The sequence below is a fragment of the Besnoitia besnoiti genome (assembly GCF_002563875.1).
Source record: "Besnoitia besnoiti strain Bb-Ger1 chromosome Unknown contig00015, whole genome shotgun sequence".
Lineage (NCBI taxonomy): Eukaryota > Apicomplexa > Conoidasida > Eucoccidiorida > Sarcocystidae > Besnoitia > Besnoitia besnoiti.
Genome location: NW_021703917.1, coordinates 938,082 through 950,128, shown reverse-complemented (window position 1 = coordinate 950,128; position 12,047 = coordinate 938,082). Strand labels below are relative to the sequence as shown.

Sequence of the window (12,047 nt, the reverse complement as noted above, 5' to 3'; positions counted from 1 at the left end):
GGAGGGTCAGATTGGTATTCGCATGTTTGCCGGCGCGGCGAAAGCTCGCGCAGCTTTGTCGGAACTTCGTAGTTCTCCCCGCGGGCATTTCAAACCAAATCTCGGCGCGCACGCCTCCAGCTTTGCGCTCAATACTCCCTGATCTCACGCAGCGATTCGAGTCGACCCGATGCACGTAGGGACCGTTCCTAGACTTGTGCCTAAGCCCGTGGTTTGGAGTGTGTAAGCATCGCGTGAAACTTTAGTTTGGTCTTTTGAATCTAGTGAATTGTGAACGTTTCCTCTACAGATGACTAGAGCCCATGGGGCTGTTACGCGTGAGTAGCGACCGCAGAATCTTAAAGAGGACAGCGTCTCTTCGACTCTCGTAGACACTCCCGTCTCCGTATCAGGGGCAGAGAACGGCAAAGGCATTCAACCCTAAGAGCCAAAAGTTATGGTAGACGCAAACTTCGTTTCTCTACACAAACTCTGCACTGCATCCCGCAGCGATATCGGTCGCTCTCAGCGCGCTCGCAGAAGCCTGTCCCAAATTTTCGACTTTTCGCTCACTTTTTCTTCAACAAGAAACGCCGCCAGGGCCGCCCGCCAGGCGCCGACCCGCCGACGCGACTGGGCAGGGCCTCAGACAGGGATGGCGCCGCAGCGCCCGCCAGACAAGAGGCCTGCTCAAGCGCCGACGAGGCCTCAGCAGGAGCGGGAGACTCTGACGAGGAAGGCGAAGACAGAGGAGGCGCGAGAGGCGCTGCCGGGTCGGAGTCGCTGGAGCTCGGAAGCTTGGTCCGCTGGGTCGCTGCAAGCCTGCCAGGAGACGCCAACGCTCGCGTCGAGTGGCGCGCGAGTTCGCTGGCGTCGGCGAAGCGAACTTTGCTCTTCGAGTCCCTCTTCAGACTCACGTCTTCATGGGAATCGTCAAAACTCTCGCTCTCTCCTTGCGCTCTGTCGTCTCTGTCGTCCTCGAAGCCTTCCTCTCTCATCCTGGCGCCAGACTCGGATCGCGAGCTGCTTTCGCGGTCGCGCCTTCTTCCTTTTTCGAAGTCGTCACCGGGCGCGGCGCTGGAGTGATCGCGCGCATTGGGCTCTTGACTCGTAAGACCCGCACGCCTTTCTCTCTGAACCGATTCGCTTGGCGCAGCCATTGTTGTCCGTTCTTCGGTAGTCTCTGTGGCTTGCGCTTCATCGTCTTCATCGATCGAAATCACTTCGGGTTCAGCTTCTTTCTGGACATCTGTGAAGACGTCCTTCGCATGTGCGCCACGCGCTTCGTTTCGAGTTTTCTCTGCTCTTCGTTCGCGTCTCCGCTGGGCCTGTATTTCGCTCCGAGCGCCCATCTCGGCGCCCTGTCTCCAGTCTGCGTCATTCAAGGTTTTCTTCTCTTTCTTTTCTTGGTACTCTCTCCCGCGCTCTGCGCTCGCGAGGCCTGACTCTGCTTGCGCAAAGCCGGCGACTTCTCCGGCTGTCGCGTGACGCCCTGCGGTCTCATCTTTTCGCGTTTCTTCTGCGTCGACTTCGTCGTCGTCTTTCTCCGCCTCGCATGCATTGGCCTCGACAACGACGATTTCGGCAGCTTGTGAAGTCGCGAGACTCTCCCGCGCCTCTTGCCATCCTTCCTTCGTCTCCCCCCCTCCGCTTCCACAACAGGCCTCTGCGACTTCTTCTCCCTCGACTTCGTCGTCATCGAGCTCGACTACAGTTATATCCACTTCGTTCTCTGAGTCGCAGCGTGTGAGCGCGCCAGCCTTCGTCTCGGCTTCTCCTGCGTCCTCAAGAGGGCAGTCTTCGTGTTCGTAATTCCATGCCGCACACGTTCCTTCTGGATGCTCCTCACCGCTCGACTCGAATTTCTCCGCATCAATTTCTGCGTCTGTTGCCGAGCTGTCGTCTTCGCTTTCTTCTGCGCTCGGATTCCCCGCCTCCGCGAGGGCAGCGAGAAGGGGCTCCACGTCGCCCCGTTCGACGCTGTTCTTGAGTCTCCCGCAGATGGCGTTCTCGAGGAGTTTTTCTGAATTTTTCGGCACCCCGACCTCGCAGCCTCCTTCGCTTCCGCCGTCGCCACTCGCAGACCTCCAGGCGAACCGGCGCGACGGAGAAAAAAGAGGCCTCTCACCAGACGAAGTCTCATCGGGAGCGGACGCGCGGAGAAGGGGCGACGCATCCACGCAAGCAGGCAAGCTGCTGCGATGTGAAGGCGAGGAGGGCGACGAAGAGGGCGAATCTCCAGCGACCGGCTCCGAAGAGGCATCAGGACGCAGAGTCGGAGCCGATAACTGACCGAGGCCAACGGGAGGCACTGCTGCTGAGGCGAATGGAGGCGCAGATGAGACCGGCAATGCGGCGTCGCAAGGCGGTGTGGGGGAAAACGAAGACGAACTCGCGGCGCCCAAAAAGGAGGCAGCTGAAGGCGCAGAAGATGACTGAGCGCGAGGGCTCAGCTCCTCCAGCGAGGCCGATGCAGGAAGCTCCGGGCAAGGCGGGAGGGACGCGGAAGGCAAGCGACAGGGAGCCTCAAACGGAAGAAGAGGCGGCGCGGGGGGCGACGCAGAAGGCGATGAAGCCGGCGAACGGCGACAGGACGCGGCCGCAGCCAAACAGCCTGCGGAAGACGGGAAAGACGCACGGGCGCCGGATGAGGCCGTGGACACCTTGCCAGAGAGTGCAGCGGGCCTCAGAGCCTGCAGGTCATTTGCGTGCTCAGGAGAGCCCTCCCGCATGCAGCAACTTTCCGCCAAACTCTCTGCGTCTACAGCATGAGGGGGGTCGCTTGCCGCGTGATGCTTTTCTCTCTTGTCTGACATCCCGTTCGCCCCTCTGTTTTGCTCCTCCTTCAACCGAATCTGGCCTTCGTCGCCGCCGTGGAATTCTAAAGATGCCCCGCGGGGAAGCGGCTCCAGAGTCCCGCGAGCGCGTCCCCCGTCCGCCGCGCCCCTCCCTGGGCTCTTTCCCTCCTTCTCCCTCGCGCCGTCCGCATCTCGGTGCGTCTTCCTTGCGCTCTCTCCCTCAAGTCGAGTTCCGCTTGTTGCACCCGCGCCCTTCGTCAAAGGCGCCAAGTCGATCTCTCGCCGCGCCTTCGTTTCCTTCCGCAGCGCCCTCGCCCCAGACTCGGCGGCCAAGAGGCCCTTCTCGAAGGGGGGCTGCCAGGAGAGGGGGTGGAAGTGGCAGGCCTTTGCCTCGACAACGAAGCGCGAGAGGCGGAGACTCTGTCCGCTCTTGTCCGTCCGCGAGGCCGTGACCAGGATTTGACTCTTTGCTCGCGTCAGAGCCACGTAGCAGAGTCTGCGCTCTTCCTCGAGCTCCTTCTCCTCCATCCGCTCCTTCTCCGCCGAGGCCGCGCGCATGCGCGCCTCCTGCAGACGTCGCTGCGCCGCCTCAGCGGCAGCGGCCGCAGAGGCAGAGAACGCAGGGCACGACGAGACCGAAGGCGCAGAAGGCGGTCGCCTCCCAGGCTCGCGCTGCAGCGACTCCCAAGTCGTGGAGGCCGCGTCAATAGACGCAGAGACAGAGGCGCAAGAGGAGGAGGAGGCGGAGGCGAGCGCGGGGCGGTGCGCAGGGACGAAAGAAGAGGATCCCTCGTCACTCGACAGGGGCAGGTGTCTGCGAAAAAAAGGGACCGCACCAAGTCGAGAAGAAAACTCGTGCCCAAAGAAACTCTGTACACATACGTGGGTTTTGTATGCTCAGTCATTGCTCTCCCCCATCGACTGTAGCATTCCTAAACCTAGACTCTGATGGCTCATCGCACTGCTTTCTCTCCCCATGACTCTCCGTCTCTCGCTTCTTCCTCGCTGTCGCGTCTTCAAGCCTCCCCAGGCCTTCCGTTCTCAGTCGCATGGTCTTTCCAGAAAGACTTCTCTCCCTCAAACAGCCAACGCGCTGCGATGGGCGCCCGCAGATGAACGTAGCTCTACACAACTCGAACCCCTAAACCCTCAACGCGAGCCGGGTGCAGCTCGAGGACGAAAGGCGAGGAAGCGGCAGACGGCAGGTTAGCGCATCTGGGCTCTCAGTTTCAGCCTGCGTGTCGCGCCCGTCGTCTCTTCCTTCGCCTAAAATGCAACAAGCCCCTCCCCCCCCTGATCCCGTCCCCTTCCCTCCACTTTCCTTCTCGCCTGAGTTCTGTCTGCGGTTTCTCACCCTTCCTGAGCCTTCGCGAGGACGACGACTGGCCATTCGAGGCCCTTCGCTTGGTGAATCGTGGAGAGGAAGATCGTGTCTCGTCGCTGGGCGCTGAAGGCATCCTCTCCTCGGCAGCGCTCGTTCGCGGTGTCTTTCAGAAGCCTCGTCACGCAGTCCAGCCCCGTCGGCTGGTAGGCGTTGGGCGTGTAGGTCTCCGCAATCCGCAGGAGCGCCCAGACGGGATCCAGTTTGCCGTGGGAAATCAGCGACAACGCGCCGAGCGAGACTGCGGCGTGCCCTGCCCTCGCCTCCTCGCGAGCCGTCTTCGTCTGCCGGTCCTCTGGCGCGTCACCGACGTCCTGCGCGACCTTCCGCTTCCTGGGCTTCTTCTTCGGCCTTCCACTCGCCGAAGGAGGCCCTGAGTCTGCCTCCGCGGCTCTGCTTGCCCCGCTCTCGCACTCCACCCCGTCCTGCGCCGGGGCGTCTGCGTCGGGCGACGAGGCTGTCTTCTTTTCGCCTCCCTTTCGTTTCGCATTCGCCGCCTGCGTCTCCGCGTCGCTCGCTACGCCGTCGTCGCGCGCGCCGACCAGGAACGCCTCCAGGCCCATGTCCTTCAACACGAAAAGCAGCACGTCCGCCGCCGTCGCTGACGGTCTGAGCGCAGCTTTCCGCAGCTCGACGAGCTGGCTGAGGAATTCGCGCAGCTTCCTGTGGGCTGCCGCGGGGCATTTCGCGCGCCTCCTCAGAGACGCTCCGCGTGACGGCGAAGCGGAAGCGGATCCCCCCGGCTTGTCGCACTCGGGTTCGAATCCCGTGAGGGCGCACGCCGCCTCGAAGAGCGAAAACATCCTGGGCTCCAGACTCGAGTCTGTGTGCCCGAAGACGCCGAGGCCTTTCCCCTGGGCTCGCCGGACGTGCTCAATGCCCTCGAGCGGCCCTTCTCGCCATTTGGCGTCCCAACTGACTAGCGTCTCCTTTCCTGCGCCCGCGGCTTCGGCACCTTCTTCTTCTGCGTCGCGCTTCCGCTTGGGGCGGCCACCAGCATCTCGCCGCGCGTCCGGAGTCTCGGCGTCGGCGCCCGGCTTGCGGTCTTCGAGGCTCTCGAGCGCCGCGCAGAGGGCGCGGACGACGGCGAGACCAAGACCGCGCTTCGGCTGGTTCAGGGCGCGCAGGAAGGAGGCGTCGTGGTGCACGTCGACGGCGAGGCGCAAGTAGGCGAAGACGAGAAGCATCTGCGGCTTCCGCAGGAGCTGCGTGCCGCGGCCCTTGAGAGCCGTGCTGTGCAGCGGCAGCGCGGACGGGAAAGCCTGAGAGCTCCAGCGCGGACAGAGCAACGCGGGATCTGGCGGCCGCTCCGGGCGATACCACAGCGCCGGCGCCAGCGGAGACACTCGCGGCACAGACTCGTCGCGTCGCGCCTCGGCGCCGCCCGGGGGGTGCGAGGCGAGGACGACCGGCAGCGGGCCGCCGTCGACGAGGGAGGCGCCGAACGCCGTTTTCAGAACTTGTGGATCCTGCAGCAGGTCCTCGAGCTCCTTCAGGCCGCGGTTTGTCCGGCAGAGAATCACAAAGTCACCCCAGCAGAGCTTCCGCGCCTGCTTCAGCGCCACGATGAAGCGGAGGATGTACGCGGCCTCCGCCTTGGGTGAGGCGAGCACCGCACAGAGCACAGGGGGCAAGAGCGCAAGCGCCGCCGGCGACGGCGCAGACGCCACGACAGACGCTGCGCCAGCCGGCGCGGACGACGGGCGCGGAAAAGCCGAGATATCAGGGAGGCCGCGCGCCGCGCCAGCAGACGAAGACGGCGGCGAGAGATGCGAGGCGGCGGACGACGCGGAAACAGAAGGAGGGGGCGGGGCGGCCGCGGCGGGAGCCTCAGCGAGCCCGACGCCCGCAGAGGCGCGCTTGAAGGAGCTGCCAGAGGCTGCCGCGGCGCCGGAAAAGTCTTCGGGCTTTGCGGAAGTCGCGCCAGACAAAGCTGCAGGCGGGCACTCGCGGAAAAGGTACGCCGCGAAGAACGCCAGGGCCGACGCGCAGGCTGCGGGGTGGAGGCGCTTGAGGCGGCGCTGCCGGTTTTGACTGATCAGCGCCAAGCTCGTGGATACGATCGGCGCGACCGACCGGTAGTTGCAGGAAAGATGCAGCTCAAGCCGGTTCGGGAACGCGCGGCCAAACATGCAAAAATTCTGAAAAAACCGAAAAAAAAGAAGAGCAACAACCTCTCCATAGGCACGGGGCAGCCTCACCCTCGGAGTCGGAACCGGTGTTTCAGTGTGCGAGGTTGCCACGGGTCTCCACACATATAAATATATATATATACATATATCTGCGAGCGTTTTCATACTTGCATCTCCAGTATGCATAGGCCGGCGTCTGCGTAGGCAGACAGATGTACATACACGATTTGAAAGCGTCCCGCCCCAACTGGTCGCGCGTCAAATACGCAGCTCTACACGCGCGGACGCTCGCGTGTAGATGAGAGTTGTAGCTTTGAGGGCAGACAAGGAAGCATAAATGTGTGTGTCCAGCTCTTCCACGGTTCCTTTTGTCTCCTCCTATCTTCCGGGCTGAAAATCGCGCGAGTTCTGAACTTAGCCAGCAAATTTAGCGGCATCGAGCTCCGTGGAGGGTTGAGGCGGTACGTCTCCGCGTGACGGAGCCGGCGTCTCTTGCCCTTGCTGCCTTGGCGTCGGCATCCGAGCCTCGACATTCGCCGGCGCTCCCTCCTCCTCCTCACCTTTGCGTCGATCCCTCTAAACCCGTAAATGGACTGATCGTCGTCGCCGACAACCGTCACGCCGCCTGTCCTCTTGGGTCTCGGCGTTGGGGTCCCTTCCCCTCGCTCCCGTTTGACTGACGAGGCAGGAACCGCGACGTCTCCAGGATCGCTCGGGGCCCTGTGCGGCTGCGCTGCCTCTGCGCGTCCCTCGTCTGTTGCCTCGGCCTCGCGGCGCCCACGCGCGAGCGCCTTGACGATTTTGAACTGCGAGAGGCTGGTGTCTTGGAACTCGTCAACGAAGACGATGGGGAAGTTCGTGCCGACTTCTCTGCGCGTTTCTCCGTGACCCTCGAGCAGCCTCAGCGTCTGCAGGATGAGGTCTGCGTAGTCGAGGAGAGGCGGCTGCTGGCGACGCAGCAGCTCTCCGTACTGCCTTGTGAGCTCGAAGAGACTCGCATTCTCCGTCTTCAGCGTGTCGCGAAACGTCTCTGAAAACTTTGCTTTCCTCACCAGCCGCAGAAACATATCCACCTCCTTCCATGTCGTCTTCGCTCGCCGCGACCCGCAGTCCCCCGCAGGACCCCCAGGACAGTCAAAAAAAGATGACGCTGAGAACGCCGAGGAGGCAGCGTGCCCGCGACCTGCGTCGGTTTTCGAAGCGCCGAAGCGCCGCTTCTTCTCCCGGCTGCTCACGTCTCCGCAGTCGGTTTCGCGTCTCGCCCCGCCGACGAGGCCTCCAACAGCTGCGTCGTCCTCCTCCTCTTCGTCGTCCGCGAGAAAGTCGAGGAACTCGTCTTCTTCCTCGAAAGCGTCGAGGGCCTCCGCCTCATCTTCTCTTCGCGGCTGCGCCCCGATCGCTAGGTCTTCTGGGCGCTGCGCGGCGAGGAGCTGCGCGCGTTTGCGTTCGCGTTGCTTCTCCTCGGCCGCTCGCTGCATCTTCACCAGGTGACTGCGGCGGAGCTGCTGAAACGTCGCCTCGAGGCTTCGGCTCGCCGTGCCGCCGCCTCCCCGTCCGCCTGCCTCTTTTTTTCTCCATAATTTTTCGGGATCTTTCCCGAATTTCTCCTCCGCCTCCTCGCGCTCCTTGAACGCCTCCAACACGGTCCGAGCGAGCTGCGTCTGGCGGCTAGTCGTCGCGATCAGAAACGACGAAGCCACGCCGACTGCGCGCCCGTAGCGCCGCAGCAGGAGAGTCCCGAATTTGTGAAAAGTTCCAACGAAAACTCGCCCAGCCAGATCCGAGAAAAGAGGCAGCCCGCTCGAGCCGCGCGACGGGCGCGCTGAAGGTAGCTCCGGCGCAGATGCCGCCGGCGCGGGAAGCGGCCGCGAGAGAGTACCCGAAGAAACAGGAAACGGCGCGGCAGAAGACGACGTGGAGGGAAACAAAGCGCAGGCCGCCGACGAATAGGCAAGCGCCGGCGCCGCGGAGGGCTTGGTAGAGTGAGGCTTGCGGAAGACGGAGGCGAAGGGGAGGACGGAGGGCGGGTATCTGCTACTCTCGAGAGACGCCTCGCTCCCGGCGACGTCGACGGCAGGGCACGAGAAGATGCTCCGGTCTGCCTCTCGCCCTCGCGTCCTTCCCGCTTCGTTTTTCGTCTCCCACTGCAGCGGCGAGGTTTTTGCGTCTTCTCGTGCCTCGTGCGCAAGGCGGAGCTCCTCCAGGGTCGCGGAGAGGCCGGCTAAGACGCGCTCGCGGAGCTCGTCGGCGCCGCGCTTGGTGAAGGTCAGCGCCAATACCGGGCCTCGGTTCAGAAGAAGCAGGCGAATGATGCGCGCCGCAATTGCGCTTGTTTTCCCTAAAAGCGACAGACGACACACACGCGGGAAGGCAGCCACACGTGGACGCGCGAGAGGCGGAGCCTCCGTGGCGCCGACTGGGTTGCGAGGCTTACAAGACGCCCGCGCCTTGAATCGCGGCACAGCGTATCGGGGCGAGTGGAGAGAAGCTCGAGTCGAGGAAAAGACACTAGAGTTCCTCGTTGAATTTCGAAGAGGACTCCGGTCATGAGGTGCAGACGACCGTTTCGCCGGCAGGTCTCAGCGACGTCGTCGGCAGTCAGGCGGATCAAAAAAGAAAGATCGCGCGTGCGGGAGGAGTTGACAAACCAGACCGAGGCGCGCAGGACGTTCGCCCACAGCCAGACGCATGCGTGCGACAAACGAACGCAGGCCGGCGACCGAAAGTCAAAGGCGACGGGCGAGTTGGCGAGAGTGTGGCAACAGCGACAGGAGCCGCATATATATACATATATATATATATATATATATATATATATATATATATATATATATATATATATATATAAAGCGGCAGAGATGCACAGGCAGCGCGGAGGGAGAGCAAAGCAGTGGATGGCGCGCATGAAGGGGGGCACCAAGGAGCGCAGGCATCAAGAACTGGGCGAAGAAGGCGCAGAAAGACAGATGCGAGAACCCGACCGACTTACCTGAACCTGGGCCGGCGATGACGCACAGATTGGCATCTGGCGGGGCGAGGACGACCTTTCTCTGTTCGCCAGACAACCTGCCGAAAATTTTGCTGTGGAGCGGGAATACATCTTCTGCCCCTTCGCAGGTGTCTCCGCGCGGTTCCTTTTTGTCGCTTTCTGTGTCGCCTCGCGTGTCTTCCTCGCCCGTCTTCACGTCACGCCCCGTGCTGCTGCCGCCCTCCACGACATCCACGTGAAGCCACTTCGCCTCGTCGCGCTCTGCGCTTATCTCTCGGGTTTTCCTCTCTGTCACATCTCTGCTCGCGTCTCCTTCTTCGCGCATGCGCTTGTCGCAGTGCGTTTCAAACGCTTCTTCTCTCGCTCGATTTCCTCGCGCTTCTTCTCGCGTGATTTCTGTCTGTTTTCGGTCGGCGTCGGCCTCTGTGCGGACTCGCGCCGAAGTCGTTTCGAGGCTCCGCGCGCGCGCCTCCTCGAAGGCTGCGCTGGCGGAGAGCGGCGCAGCCGACGCAAGAGGGAGGAGAGGACGGAACGGAGGCGCCGATGCGCCCAGCGTCGCGGGCGAGCTGAGCGACGAGGGCGCGATGCTGCGGCAGGCCGAAGTAAACGCCGAAAGCGGATGAGAGCGAGGCGGGGGAGACGCGGCGGAGAAAGAGGAGAGAGACGCTGAAGAAGAAGACAGTGAAGTCAGTCCGACGTCGAGCGGCGCCGAAGGCGGATGAGACGCGCGAGATGGAGCCGCGCCGCAGGCGCCGGCGCCCGACTGCAGAGAGTCGTACTGCAGCGTCACAGCCCCTCCAGACCGCGGGGCCTCAGGAAGACGGGCGCCAGACGCAGTGGAGGAGTTAGAAGACGGGAGGCAAGACGGCGAAGAAGAGGACGAAAAAGCTACAGCGCAAGAGCTTGAAGGCGCGGCGGCAGGGTGCGCGGAGAGCGGAAAGGCCGCCGCCCCCCTGCGGAGTTTGAAGCTGGCAAAAAAGAAGACGAAGAGGATGAAGACGGTGGAGGCAAAAAGGAGGGCAGCGAGGAAGAAGAGGACGATGAGGGAGGAGAAGGGCGCGCAGACGAAGAGGCGGTTGAAGACAAAGAGGAGGAACTCGAAGAAGGCAGACGCCGCCAGTCGGCGCCATGGGCGGCCGCGGCGCGTAGGGGAAACACCACGCCGTTCAATACCTGCTGCTTCACGTGCGCCAGCCTGGCGGCCTGCGAACCATGTCCTACCTTACCATTCTCGCAGATACGCCTCGTAGCCCGCGCCGAAGACGCCCACGCGCGCTGGGCGCCGCCGAGCGAGTCCGCCCCGCCGCCTGCAGAGGCGGAACCTGGCGCCTGCGCAAAGCCAGACGATGCGGAAGAAGACGGACTGGAGCCCGCGTCCGACGCGCACGAAGACGAAATCGAGGAAGGCCTCTGAAGAAGCGCGCGCGCCGAGGCAGGCAGAGGTTGCGCGGCAGACTCAAGAGGACGTGCGAGACTGTCGCAGCGGTCGGCCGCTGTGTCAGTCTCGCGGAGACTTGTCCTCGTTTCCTCCGCTAGCCGGCAGCCCTTCTCCTGCTGAGTCCGCTGGAAACTCGCCCAGGGCTTTGCGGGCTCCAGGCGCAGCTGCGGGGTCGCAGCACCCCGGGCCCCCCCTGTACCCGTTTGCGAGGCGCCGGCAGCTCCGCGGGACGCGGCCGAGGACGGAGTGCGCAGCGCCGCGGACGAATACGTCAGCGAGGCAGGTATCTTTACAGGAGAGGTCGCGTGCGCATGGGCGCTCGTCGCGGAGGCAGCGAAGGCCCCTGTGCGCTCAAGAGGCCCGCGACACGCGGCGCCGGCAAACCCCGCTCTCCTCTCTTCTGTGGAGAGAGTCACCACGCCAGACGGAGGTACACGGGACACCACGCCAGATGGCGGACGGGCGGAGAAGGAAGAAAGGGAGAGAGGCAGCGAGGGAGGCGGCCGCTGAGGAGCTGCAGCAGAGAGGCCTGTCGCTGAGAGCGCGCCTCCAGGGCGTCGCTCCTGCGAAGGAGGACGCCGCGAGAGGCGAAATTCGTCCATTCTGCGGGGTTCAGACGCTGTTTCCGCCTCCCCAATGCGCAGAGAGAGGGAAGAAGCACGCTCCTGCGCCCTGTAGGCGTTTGGGCGCAGCCATCATTTCGTTGGCAAGCTGAAAGACGAGTCGAGGCGTCGGTGGTGAACTCGCTTCCTTCCTCGCCTCGCGCCCTTTACGAGGAAAAAGGACTCCCTGTCGCGGCTTTTCGGGGCGAGACCTTGCCAGTATCGTCTTCCTTCATAAGAAACCGCACAGATCGAAAAAGAAAGCTGCGTGCGCTTCTGCCGAGGGCGCTGTTGTGTGCCCGCGAAGGGCGGTTCATCCCCTGAGGCCCGGGAAGGCGAGGCGCGGAGAAAACGGGCGCCAGAGGAGAGAGAAGAAGCCAGTCACGATACAAAAGAGAAGCAGCACGAGAGAGGGAACGCGAGAACGAAAAACAGCCGCTGCTGAGCTCGCGGCGACAGGGCGCTTCGCGTCCGCAGAGACGGCGAAGACGTGCGGCTGTGAAGGAATCGAATCGCGGCAGCCGGAAGTGACGCTGGGGAGAGGATCGAGCGCCTCGTATCACTGAGGAAAAGGGAAAGACAAGCCTCGAAAGCGGCGGTGAGAAGGACGTGAGTTCCGTGGATGTCTGCACAAAAGCACAAGACACACGCGGCATCGAGGCAGGCAAGGAGGGCGTCCGCTGGCAGCGAAAAGCGGGCGCCCGGGCTCAGGAGGAATTCGGTTCAAC

General features: G+C 63.2%; 1 protein-coding gene across 1 annotated transcript; it reads right to left on the bottom strand.

Annotated features, from left to right (window-relative positions):
• Positions 1 to 548: 548 nt before the first annotated feature.
• On the bottom strand, positions 549 to 11,319 carry BESB_028350 (uncharacterized protein; the record flags this gene model as incomplete). The annotated part of the gene is made up of 5 exons (XM_029361509.1): positions 549 to 3,591; positions 4,132 to 6,299; positions 6,851 to 8,628; positions 9,280 to 10,167; positions 10,506 to 11,319. The coding sequence occupies 5 exons, from the start codon at positions 11,317 to 11,319 to the stop codon at positions 549 to 551; spliced, it is 8,691 nt and encodes a 2,896-aa protein (XP_029215409.1).
• Between the last annotated feature and the right edge of the window lie 728 nt (positions 11,320 to 12,047).